At 42.8% G+C, this 13,093-nt stretch overlaps 1 protein-coding gene across 25 annotated transcripts in view; it reads left to right on the top strand.

The window, feature by feature from the left end:
- The window catches only part of LOC137875492 (protocadherin gamma-A11-like), a 262,793-nt gene that overhangs the window by 198,073 nt on the left and 51,627 nt on the right, over window positions 1-13,093 (top strand). For 2 of the 25 annotated variants that reach the window (XM_068714776.1, XM_068714790.1), the window contains exon 1: window positions 6,319-8,836. The exons of 17 other annotated variants lie outside the window; for them this stretch is intronic. In XM_068714776.1, coding sequence (XP_068570877.1) covers window positions 6,452-8,836 — 2,385 coding nt within the window. In that variant the 5' untranslated portion in view covers window positions 6,319-6,451. Of the gene's footprint in view, window positions 1-276; window positions 2,851-3,303; window positions 5,853-6,318; window positions 8,837-9,266; window positions 11,721-13,093 lie in introns of those variants that run through there. 6 more of the 25 variants (XM_068714771.1, XM_068714787.1, XM_068714783.1 and 3 more) reach the window with 5 other exon arrangements.

The raw sequence follows: 13,093 nt of genomic DNA on the forward strand, positions 1-13,093 counted from the left end.
GTTTTTTCCTTTGTTCACACTGCTGATGGTTGCCTTGGGCCATTTTGTTGTTGTTATTCATTCGGGGAATATGCTGTCTTGTTATCGGTCAATTTGCCAATAAAACTGCAATTGTATTTGCTGAGTGTTGAATTATACGGCGGCTATAGAGGTGACAAGAGTATTCTTTCTTTAACTCATGTAATTTCATCTTGTGAACTCAGTGGGCCGCTGTTGACCAGCGTCTTGGCGTTTACATTTATATTTATATACGACATCCCCTGTTCTCTCTCAAGCGAAGGACTCTGAGGCATAACGCACAGTTGACGGTGGATGAAACACCATACACGGAATATCAAGTTGGAATAATATCATCGTCAATTGTTGATTAAAACAGACCCTTCATCGATTGTATTTTTATCGGTAATGCTGGTTGCAAAAGGGAGGAGAACACGTTAGTTTGGTTTGACGGGTGAGCGTGACAGAACAATGAGACGGCAAGTACTGTTGTTTTTCTCGGTCCTGTGCCTCAGCTCAGTGCTCGGCCAGGTCAGCTACTCCATTCCCGAGGAGATGGCAAAGGGATCCTTGGTCGGTAACATAGCTCAGGATTTAGGGTTGGATGTTAAACGACTACAAGCGGGTAAAGCTCGCATCCACACAGGAGACAGTGCAGAATACATCCAGCTTAACAAGGAAAAAGGACTCCTCATCATCAAAGAGAGAATAGATCGAGAAGCTCTCTGTGGTCAGACAACGCCTTGCGCTTTGCATTTTCAGATTGCCTTGGAAAACCCAATAGAAATATTCCCGATTACTGTCGAAATTACAGATATTAATGACAATGCTCCGGTATTCGAAAAGGGGGAGAGGAGGTTTGAAATAAGCGAGTCTGCAGTTATCGGCTCTAAGTTCATGCTAGAGAAGGCAATAGACCCTGATATAGGACTGAATGGTTTACAGAGCTATACACTGAAGCCAAATGATCATTTTATGCTTAAATTGCATAGTCAGTCTGATGGCGGTAAAAAGGTAGAGATGGTTTTACAGAAACCTCTGGATAGGGAGAAACAGGAGTTTGCATCCTTATTGCTAACGGCTATAGATGGAGGAGAGCCGCAGAGGTCTGGGACGATGCAGATTCATATTACTGTATTGGACGTAAATGATAACGCTCCTGTTTTTACGCAAAATATTTACAAAGCAAGTGTAAAAGAAAACTCCCCCACGGGAACACTCATTACAAAAGTGAGTGCCTCCGATGTAGACAAAGGCTCGAATGGAGAAGTTAGCTACGTAATTGGAAATAGTATAAGTAGCATTTCCAAATTATTCCACGTTACTGAAGACGGGCATCTTATATTAAATGGGCCCATTGATTATGAAAAAGCCAAAAAACATGAGATTGATATAGAGGCAGTTGACCGAGGTGGTTTATCAGATTCAAGTAAAGTAGTCATTGATGTAGGTGACATAAATGATAATATTCCTGTTATAAATATGATTTCATCATCAAATTCAATCGGAGAAGATTCGCGTCCCAACACTGTGGTAGCTGCAATGAGTGTAAATGATCCTGATTCTGAAGAAAACGGAAAGGTCCGATGTAAGATTGATAGAAATATCCCATTTACAATCGCACCTACGTCTAGTAATTTCTATAGCATCGTGACAGACAGTGATCTAGACAGAGAGACAGCCTCTGAGTATAATATCACGGTGACCTGCTCTGATGAAGGAGTGCCCTCCCTCTCCAGCAGCGTCACTCTCACCTTACAGATCTCTGATGTGAATGATAACGCGCCTGTCTTTGAGAGGAGCTCATATGAGGCCTACATTGTAGAAAACAACACACCAGGTCTCTCTATATTCACAGTGAAAGCCAGAGACGCTGACTGGAACCAGAACGCCCGTGTTTCTTACATACTGGAGGACTCCTCTGTTAACGGAGTGCCAGTCTCCTCATATGTGTCCGTTAGTGCTGATAGTGGAGTCATCCATGCAGTGCGCTCTTTTGACTACGAGCAGATCAAAGACTTCCACTTCCGCGTCAAAGCGCAGGATGGAGGCTCCCCTCCACTCAGTAGCAACGTGACTGTGAAAGTAATGATCCAGGACCAGAACGACAACCCTCCTCAGGTTCTGTACCCAGTCCAGACTGGAGGCTCTCTGGTGGCTGAAATGGTGCCTCGTTCAGCAGATGTGGGCTATCTGGTCACTAAAGTGGTGGCTGTTGATGTGGACTCTGGACAGAATGCCTGGCTCTCCTATAAACTGCAGAAAGCCACAGACAGGGCGCTGTTTGAAGTGGGCTTACAGAATGGAGAAATAAGAACTATCCGCCAAGTCACTGATAAAGATGCTGTGAAACAAAGACTGACTGTTATAGTGGAGGACAACGGGCAGCCCTCTCGTTCAGCTACAGTCATTGTTAACGTGGCGGTGGCGGACAGCTTCCCTGAAGTGCTGTCTGAGTTCACTGACTTTACACAAGACAAGGAGTACAATGACAACCTGACTTTCTACTTAGTGTTGGCTTTGGCTGTAGTTTCCTTCCTCTTCATCACGTGTTTAGTGGTTATCATATCAGTGAAGATCTACAGATGGAGACAGTCTCGCGTCATGTATCACTCCAATCTCCCTGTGATTCCGTATTATCCACCACGTTACTCAGACACTTTGGGGACAGGGACTCTCCAACACGTGTACAACTACGAGGTGTGCAGGACGACTGACTCCAGAAAGAGTGACTGTAAGTTCGGCATAGCTGGTAGTCAGAACGTGCTGATAATGGACCCCAGTTCTACAGGAACGATGCAGCGGATACAGAGTGAGAAGAGCATCCTGGATGAACCAGACTCTCCACTAGAGGTTAGAAATATGATATATCACACACGCCCTCTCGAATTTCTTGTAATAGTTTTCATCATCTTGTATTTTAGTGAATTTGTGCGGTCCTTTCTTTTCAGCACCATGGAGAGCAACATGGTGTGTGTTTTTAAAGACGTGTTGTGTTATTCAGTGTGCAGAAAAGGGCCCCCATACTTTGCATGCTGGTGATATATGTTGAAATGCTCATCTACACGTTTAAATTGTATTGTAATTAACTTCTTTTTTTTTAAACTGGGACACGATTGCATTTTAATTCCAAGCTTGATTCGTCCTTTTCAGCCTGTTCACCTCTCCCTTCTCACACATGTTCTGCAGTTTTGCTTTCTGAACTCAATGGGCCGCTGTTGCCTAGTCTGTTGCAGACGACGTATATTTACAGCAGTACCGCCTCTTCATTTCGATGTATTAGAGAGAATGGGCAGACGCAGATCGCATTGTCTTCTGTAGAGGGATCTATATACACGACAAGCCATAACGTTCATCTTTTCGCTTCAAATTTGAGGATTGTATTTGCTCCACTTAATTTGAATGAGTGTCCATCTTTCTGACGGATTTTACAAGGTTGCTGTTTCTTCTTGCCGACATAATTTCAGACAATGAGACGGCAAGTACTGTTGTTTATCTCGATCCTCTCTTTTAGTTTAGTCTTCGGCCAGGTCAGCTACTCTATTCCAGAGGAAATGGTGAAAGGCTCTTTGGTTGGTAATATAGCTCAGGATTTAGGTTTAGACGTCAAACGATTGAGGTTAGGTAACGCTCGTGTTTATTCTGGTGATAGCAGAGAATACATCGAGTTGAATAGCGAAAGAGGAGTCCTCCTTATCAAAGAGAGAATAGACAGAGAGGCGTTGTGCGGTGATACGACACCATGTGCTGTCCATTTTCAGATTGTGTTAGAGAATCCTATGGAATTTTACAGTGTAACGGTTGAAATTACAGATATAAACGATAACGCACCAACCTTTGAAAAAAACGAAATTAAATTCATAATTAGTGAGTCTGCAGTTGTCGGGGCCAAATTTGATTTAGAAAGAGCGGTTGATTTAGATGTAGGTACTAACACTCTCCAAAGCTACGTTCTCAAGCCAAGTGATAATTTTTTACTTAAACTGCACAACCAAGCCGATGGTACGAAGAACGTTGAGATGATCTTACAAAAACCTTTGGACAGAGAGAAAAATGAGTTCATGTCTTTGGCGTTGACGGCTGTAGATGGAGGAGAACCACAGATGTCTGGGACAATGCAGATCCTCATCACCGTGTTAGATGCCAATGACAATGCACCTGTTTTTACACAGCCGGTATATAAAGGCAGTGTAGCTGAGAATGCTGCAAAGGGCACGATCGTTACAACTGTTAGTGCTTCAGATGCTGATCATAAATTAAATGGTAAAATATCGTATTCAATCACAAACACTTTAGATGACGTCAGACACATGTTTGACGTAAATGAGGACAGCGGTGAGGTTAGGTTGACTGGACATTTGGATTATGAAAAGAAACGAAACTTTCAGATAAATGTCCGCGCAAGGGATAACGGGGGGCTAACGGATACTTGTAAAGTGATTGTCGATGTCGTCGATATAAATGACAACGAACCACTGATTAAAATCATGTCTAAATCAGCTGTTATATCAGAGAGTGCAAACCCCAACACAGTCGTTACAATGATTAACATCCAAGACCCAGACTCGGGTGAGAATGGTAAAGTTCAGTGTTTTATAAATGAGAATATTCCTTTCGTTTTAAAATCGACTTCAAATCATTTCTATAGTTTAGTGACAGACAGTGATTTAGACAGAGAGACAGCCTCTGAGTATAATATAACAGTGACCTGCTCTGATGAAGGAGTGCCCTCCCTCTCCAGCAGCGTCACTCTCACCTTACAGATCTCTGATGTGAATGATAACGCGCCTGTCTTTGAGAGGAGCTCATATGAGGCCTACATTGTAGAAAACAACACACCAGGTCTCTCTATATTCACAGTGAAAGCCAGAGACGCTGACTGGAACCAGAACGCCCGTGTTTCTTACATACTGGAGGACTCCTCTGTTAACGGAGTGCCAGTCTCCTCATATGTGTCCGTTAGTGCTGATAGTGGAGTCATCCATGCAGTGCGCTCTTTTGACTACGAGCAGATCAAAGACTTCCACTTCCGCGTCAAAGCGCAGGATGGAGGCTCCCCTCCACTCAGTAGCAACGTGACTGTGAAAGTAATGATCCAGGACCAGAACGACAACCCTCCTCAGGTTCTGTACCCAGTCCAGACTGGAGGCTCTCTGGTGGCTGAAATGGTGCCTCGTTCAGCAGATGTGGGCTATCTGGTCACTAAAGTGGTGGCTGTTGATGTGGACTCTGGACAGAATGCCTGGCTCTCCTATAAACTGCAGAAAGCCACAGACAGGGCGCTGTTTGAAGTGGGCTTACAGAATGGAGAAATAAGAACTATCCGCCAAGTCACTGATAAAGATGCTGTGAAACAAAGACTGACTGTTATAGTGGAGGACAACGGGCAGCCCTCTCGTTCAGCTACAGTCATTGTTAACGTGGCGGTGGCGGACAGCTTCCCTGAAGTGCTGTCTGAGTTCACTGACTTTACACAAGACAAGGAGTACAATGACAACCTGACTTTCTACTTAGTGTTGGCTTTGGCTGTAGTGTCCTTCCTCTTCATCACGTGTTTAGTGGTTATTATATCAGTGAAGATCTACAGATGGAGACAGTCTCGCGTCATGTATCACTCCAATCTCCCTGTGATTCCGTATTATCCACCACGTTACTCAGACACTTTGGGGACAGGGACTCTCCAACACGTGTACAACTACGAGGTGTGCAGGACGACTGACTCCAGAAAGAGTGACTGTAAGTTCGGCATAGCCGGTAGTCAGAACGTGCTGATAATGGACCCCAGTTCTACAGGAACGATGCAGCGGATACAGAGTGAGAAGAGCATCCTGGATGAACCAGATTCTCCTCTAGAGGTTAGAATTTGCTAGCTTTTGAAGTCACACTCTAAATCCCTTTCCTCTTATCTTCAGCACCTTGGAGAGCAACATGGATTACATATTCAAAACCATGTTTTTTTCAAGTTACATTTCCATTGTCTCTTAGAATAAGTATTACGTTTGCATACGATCTTTTTTTCCAAACATATACATCTCATGTTCTCCATTTAGGCGCCATTGTATGTATCAATTATATACTGTATAGTACCAAATAATATTGGCGAGTCACAAAAGAAGTCTTCTTTTTATTTTTATTTTTTTTATTCTTTACCAGGCTTATCAGTTTGTTGTGCACTTTTCAAATGCAATTTTACTTCATGAACTCAGAGTGCCGCTGTTGGCCAGTCTGTATTATATTTACCGCAGACTCATTGTACCTCCCACCATGTCTTTATTTTAAGAGAGAGAAAGAAACAGAAGCAAAGCACACCGTCTGGACTTTACTGGAGATACAGGGATTTTTACCACATTGGGAATATGCTTTGAAAACCGGCGTTGACTGAAAAAGATCGCAGGGCAAAAAACCTAAAGGCATAGCATATTTGTTTTACACTGGAATAACGTCGGGCAGAACAATGAGAGGGCAAGTACTGTCGTGTTTCTTGGTCCTTTCCCTCAGCGTGGTGCTCGGACAGGTCAGCTACTCCATTCCTGAGGAAATGCCAAAAGGTTCTCTTGTAGGCAACATGGCGAGGGATTTTGGCTTGGATGTTAAACGATTAAAATCGGGTAAAGCTCGCATTTTTACTCGAGACAGCGACGGATATATTGAGCTGAATAACGAAAGAGGAGTCCTCCTCATCAAAGATAGGATAGACAGAGAGGCGCTCTGTGGACAAACGACGCCTTGTGCTTTACACTTTCAGATTATATTAGAGAATCCGATGGAATTTTACAGTGTAACCATTGAAATCACAGATGTTAATGATAACTCTCCGTCCTTTGAAAAGAACGATGTCAAATTTAAAATTAGTGAATCCGCTGTGAGCGGGGCTAAATTTATGTTAGATCGGGCAGTTGATCCTGATGTAGGCTCAAATGGGTTGCAAACGTATAGACTTGAACCGACAGACAATTTTGTTGTTAAATTACATGATCAAGCAGATGGAACGAAAAACGTCGAAATGGTCTTAGAGAAACCTCTTGACAGAGAAAGAAATGAAGACCTTTCTTTAATTCTGACAGCGGTGGATGGAGGAGAGCCGCAGATGACAGGAACAATGCAGATTCTAATCACTGTTTTAGACGTGAATGACAATGCCCCTGTTTTTACGCAACCCATTTATAAAGCGTCTATGAAAGAAAATGCACCATTAGGAACAGTTGTAGTGACAGTTATTGCAACAGATGCAGATCATGGATCTAATGGAAGAATAACGTATTCAATTTCGAGTATTTTAGATCATGCCCGTGGGTTATTTGAAGTAAATGATGAAAGTGGTGAAATTCGGCTAAAAGGAAATGTTGACTATGAAAAAGCTCGAACATTTCAGATAAACATCCGGGCTAGTGATGATGGGGGTTTGGTTGACTCATGTAAAGTGATGGTCGACGTGATTGACATGAATGACAATAAACCCGATATCCATATAATGTCAAAATCAAACGTCATATCAGAAGATGCCAAACTCGGTACTGTTGTGACAATGATAAATATTGAGGACGCAGATTCCGGTGAAAATGGCAGGGTTCAATGTAGTATAAATGATAATATTCCTTTTGTGATGAAGTCTACAACCAATGATTTTTACAGTTTGATTACAGATAGTGGTTTAGACCGAGAGACAGCCTCTGAGTATAATATAACGGTGACCTGCTCTGATGAGGGAGTGCCCTCCCTCTCCAGCAGCGTCACTCTCACCTTACAGATCTCTGATGTGAATGATAACGCGCCTGTCTTTGAGAGGAGCTCATATGAGGCCTACATTGTAGAAAACAACACACCAGGTCTCTCTATATTCACAGTGAAAGCCAGAGACGCTGACTGGAACCAGAACGCCCGTGTTTCTTACATACTGGAGGACTCCTCTGTTAACGGAGTGCCAGTCTCCTCATATGTGTCCGTTAGTGCTGATAGTGGAGTCATCCATGCAGTGCGCTCTTTTGACTACGAGCAGATCAAAGACTTCCACTTCCGCGTCAAAGCGCAGGATGGAGGCTCCCCTCCACTCAGTAGCAACGTGACTGTGAAAGTAATGATCCAGGACCAGAACGACAACCCTCCTCAGGTTCTGTACCCAGTCCAGACTGGAGGCTCTCTGGTGGCTGAAATGGTGCCTCGTTCAGCAGATGTGGGCTATCTGGTCACTAAAGTGGTGGCTGTTGATGTGGACTCTGGACAGAATGCCTGGCTCTCCTATAAACTGCAGAAAGCCACAGACAGGGCGCTGTTTGAAGTGGGCTTACAGAATGGAGAAATAAGAACTATCCGCCAAGTCACTGATAAAGATGCTGTGAAACAAAGACTGACTGTTATAGTGGAGGACAACGGGCAGCCCTCTCGTTCAGCTACAGTCATTGTTAACGTGGCGGTGGCGGACAGCTTCCCTGAAGTGCTGTCTGAGTTCACTGACTTTACACAAGACAAGGAGTACAATGACAACCTGACTTTCTACTTAGTGTTGGCTTTGGCTGTAGTTTCCTTCCTCTTCATCACGTGTTTAGTGGTTATCATATCAGTGAAGATCTACAGATGGAGACAGTCTCGCGTCATGTATCACTCCAATCTCCCTGTGATTCCGTATTATCCACCACGTTACTCAGACACTTTGGGGACAGGGACTCTCCAACACGTGTACAACTACGAGGTGTGCAGGACGACTGACTCCAGAAAGAGTGACTGTAAGTTCGGCATAGCCGGTAGTCAGAACGTGCTGATAATGGACCCCAGTTCTACAGGAACGATGCAGCGGATACAGAGTGAGAAGAGCATCCTGGATGAACCAGACTCTCCTCTAGAGGTTAGAAATTATAGTAGAAGCAAACCACGACCACCCTTATGTTCAGTACCATGGACAGAGACACAGCATCTATCTATCTATCTATCTATCTATCTATCTATCTATCTATCTATCTATCTATCTATCTATCTATCTATCTATCTTCATTTCTGTCTTTTTCCTCTATCTTTTTTTTACTTATGTTTCTATTATGTTTGTACAAGTAAGAATATCTCAATCCGTATTGTCAAAGATATTTCTGTTGTAGTTTCTGTTCAAGTCCCTAAGTGCCGCTGTTGGTTAGTGTGAGGAAAGTGAGGTTATTTTGTGTGAGTGAAGTCCTCCCTCGTCAGTATGATGCGTTTTAGGGCTGTATTATAATCGTAACTATAGACTGACAAAGACGGTCCTCAGCAATGCGCTCATGATCATTTTGTCGAATTTTGACACCGTGGTTTTGTAATTCTACTCGGATTTTACGAAGGCTCTCGTCATGATTGGTGTTCTTTTTTGTGGGACCGAAAAAAAATCATTTTCATGGTGGCCACTGCTTCTCTGCATTTGTGTCGCAGACATGGCTCTCGGGCAGGTCCGTTATTCTGTACCCGAGGAGATGGCTACGGGGTCGGTTGTCGGAAATATCATTCAGGACCTAGGCTTGGATGTTAAACGGATGAAATCTGGGCGGGCTAGGATATTTACCGAGGACGGCAGTGAGTACATTGGTCTTAATGCAGAAAAGGGAACTTTGGTCGTGGCTAAAAGAATAGACAGAGAAGAATTGTGCAAGCAAGTGTCTCCCTGCTCTCTTCATTTCCAAATCATTCTAGATAATCCAATGGAGCTGCATCGAATTGATGTAGAGATTACAGATATTAATGACAATGCTCCGTTTTTCACGAAGAAAGAATACAATTTCCAAGTTAGTGAATCTGCCTCACCAGGGGCTCGCTATTCGCTTGAGAGTGCTAAAGATCCCGATGTAGCACAAAACACCCTTCAAACATACAAACTCAACCCGACAGATAATTTCAAATTGAATGTTGTCTCACGGCCTGATGGCACAAAATATATTGAAATGGTACTTCACACGTCACTTGACAGAGAAAAACAAGAAGAACATAAATTAACTCTGACAGCATTTGACGGTGGGAATCCTCAGAAATCGGGTTCTGTCAAAATAAATGTGGTCGTTTTGGATGCAAATGACAATGCACCAGCATTCAGTCAGTCCGTTTACAGAGTAACCGTTCCTGAAAACGCTTCTCGTGGCGCTGTTATTGTAAGAGTCAGTGCCACTGATAATGATAAAGGAGCAAACGAAGAGGTAGTGTATTCGTTTTCCCAACATACCGATAGTGCATCATCCCTGTTTAATATGGATGCCAAAACTGGGGAAATGACAGTAGTTGGTATGTTAGATTATGAAAAAGCAAAACATTATGAAATTGATATTGAAGCTACAGACAAAGGAGGGCTGGCAGACACAAGCAAGGTGCTAATAGAGGTGACCGACCTAAATGACAATGCCCCTGTCATAAGCATAATTTCTCTCTCCAATCCCATACCAGAAGATTCGGCTCCAGAAACTGTTATAGCAATGCTCAATATCAAAGACCTGGACTCAGATAAAAATGGACAAGTTAAGTGTTTTATTAGCAAAGATTTGCCTTTCAAAATCAAGTCGTCATCGACTAATTTCTATAGCCTGATGTCTGACGATGTTTTGGATCGTGAAACAGTGCCGGAATATAACATAACTATAACTGCAATGGACGAGGGTTCCCCGCCTTATTCCACAAACAAGACAATTAATTTAAGAATATCGGACGTAAACGACCACGCCCCAATGTTCCCTCAATCATTTAGCACAGCTTTCATCACTGAAAATAATGCACCTGGCATGGCACTCCTCTCTGTCAAAGCCAGTGACAAAGACTATGGCAACAATGCACGCATTTCCTATTTCCTTGAGGATAGCCAACTGAATGGAATGTCAGCCTCTGCTTATTTTTCAGTGAATGCAGAGAGTGGAGAGATACTTGCTGTGCGTTCCTTCGACTATGAGCAAACAAAAGAGTTCCATATTCGCGTCAAAGCGCAGGATGGAGGCTCCCCTCCACTCAGTAGCAACGTGACTGTGAAAGTAATGATCCAGGACCAGAACGACAACCCTCCTCAGGTTCTGTACCCAGTCCAGACTGGAGGCTCTCTGGTGGCTGAAATGGTGCCTCGTTCAGCAGATGTGGGCTATCTGGTCACTAAAGTGGTGGCTGTTGATGTGGACTCTGGACAGAATGCCTGGCTCTCCTATAAACTGCAGAAAGCCACAGACAGGGCGCTGTTTGAAGTGGGCTTACAGAATGGAGAAATAAGAACTATCCGCCAAGTCACTGATAAAGATGCTGTGAAACAAAGACTGACTGTGATAGTGGAGGACAACGGGCAGCCCTCTCGTTCAGCTACAGTCATTGTTAACGTGGCGGTGGCGGACAGCTTCCCTGAAGTGCTGTCTGAGTTCACTGACTTTACACAAGACAAGGAGTACAATGACAACCTGACTTTCTACTTAGTGTTGGCTTTGGCTGTAGTTTCCTTCCTCTTCATCACGTGTTTAGTGGTTATTATATCAGTGAAGATCTACAGATGGAGACACGAGCGCGTGCTTTACAAATCCAGTGGGAATCTTCCTGTTATTCCGTATTATCCACCCCTTTACGCAGACGTAGGAGGTACCGGTACGTTGAAGCAGGCATTCAGTTACGAGGTGTACGGAACGAATGACTCCCGGAAGAGTGATATCAAGTGCTCCAGACCCTTCAGTCAGAGCACTCTGAGTGTTGACCATAGTGCCACCAGGACAGTGCCAAGGCATAAAACAGAGTCAGAGATTTTGCTCACAGAGGTGAGATCAACCACTATTCCTTATTTCTTTAAAACCTGTTTTCCTTTTGTATTGGTTCTGGGTTATATATACTGGATATACTGTATATCCAGTATATATATATATATATATATATATATATATATACAGTATATATATATATATATATATATATATATATATACAGTATATATATATATATATATATATATATATATATATATATATATACAGTATATATATATATATATATATATATATATATATATATATATATATATTTCTATGGCCAAAAGTAGTGCCAACTATTTAGTCTTTTTTTATCTCACAATTCATGTTGTGGTTGATTTAAAATGAGCATTGCACATTGCATTGTGCCACCTTTCATGCCCTGTACCTTTCTAACCACATGTTGCCCCCAAAACAATTTGAATGTCCTCCTAGTTTTGCTTTCCTAGTGTAACCAATGATATTCCATATCTTTACTGCATATACTCCAACATGGTTGTTGATTTGATTTTCTAGCATGCTTTAAACAAAGGCGTTACCTGTGTCTACCTGTGTGGTTTCATATCTCATTTGCAAGGTACACTGTGTCAGATACTTGTTACTTTTGCTTTATGACACTATCTCCTCCATGATGCATTTGTTGCTGCATTTTTCAGCCTAATTCCATTCTCTGATATTCATGTTGATAAGTTTATTATATAGTGCTGGGAATTATATGCAACAACCTTGAAATGCTGTTATGTGTTGAAAAAACATGTATAAATAGGTTCAGTACCTATGTTTAGATTCCTTTCAACTGTAACAGACTGACTAGCATACTGTGTGAGTGAGAAAACAATACAAAAGCTACAATCAAAGAAAGAGATGCTGGGCATCATCCCTACTAAAGCATTGCTACAGATTTTGTTCTGCATAGAAACACACAGCCACACAGTGCACTACTTTTTCAGTGACCTAGTTCCCTTCATAACACGGTGCAGCCATGGGCATAGGGCTACACACACAGAAAAGGAGCAGGGATAGATGTATGCCAACTATAAGGAAGCAAGGTAATGAAAAACTGATACAAAATGCAGATATTGGCACAATGATATTCATTAAGAGGTTTAAAATGTGGTATTAGTGAAGAGGGAATGGTCACTGCTGGTGCTTGGAAGATTGAGAACAAGGGAGAAAAGCAGTGTGATGGAGAGGCAGAGAGAGGCAGAGAGAGACAGCGGGGGAGGGGTAGAGGCACGTGGTAACCGGCACAGTCTCCACCATCCCTGTGCAGCATTCATGTTAGTGATGCACAGCAGCCATTTTGATCTGCAGCCCTCTTTGTCTGCTGAGGTAGACGGCTCAGGGAAGCCTTATATGTGAAAAAGTTAGATTTACTGACTGCC

Source organism: Cebidichthys violaceus, unplaced genomic scaffold (assembly GCF_023349555.1).
Source record: "Cebidichthys violaceus isolate CVI_PGR_0920_01 unplaced genomic scaffold, fCebVio1.0.p SCAF_2, whole genome shotgun sequence".
NCBI classification, from domain to species: Eukaryota; Metazoa; Chordata; class Actinopteri; order Perciformes; family Stichaeidae; genus Cebidichthys; species Cebidichthys violaceus.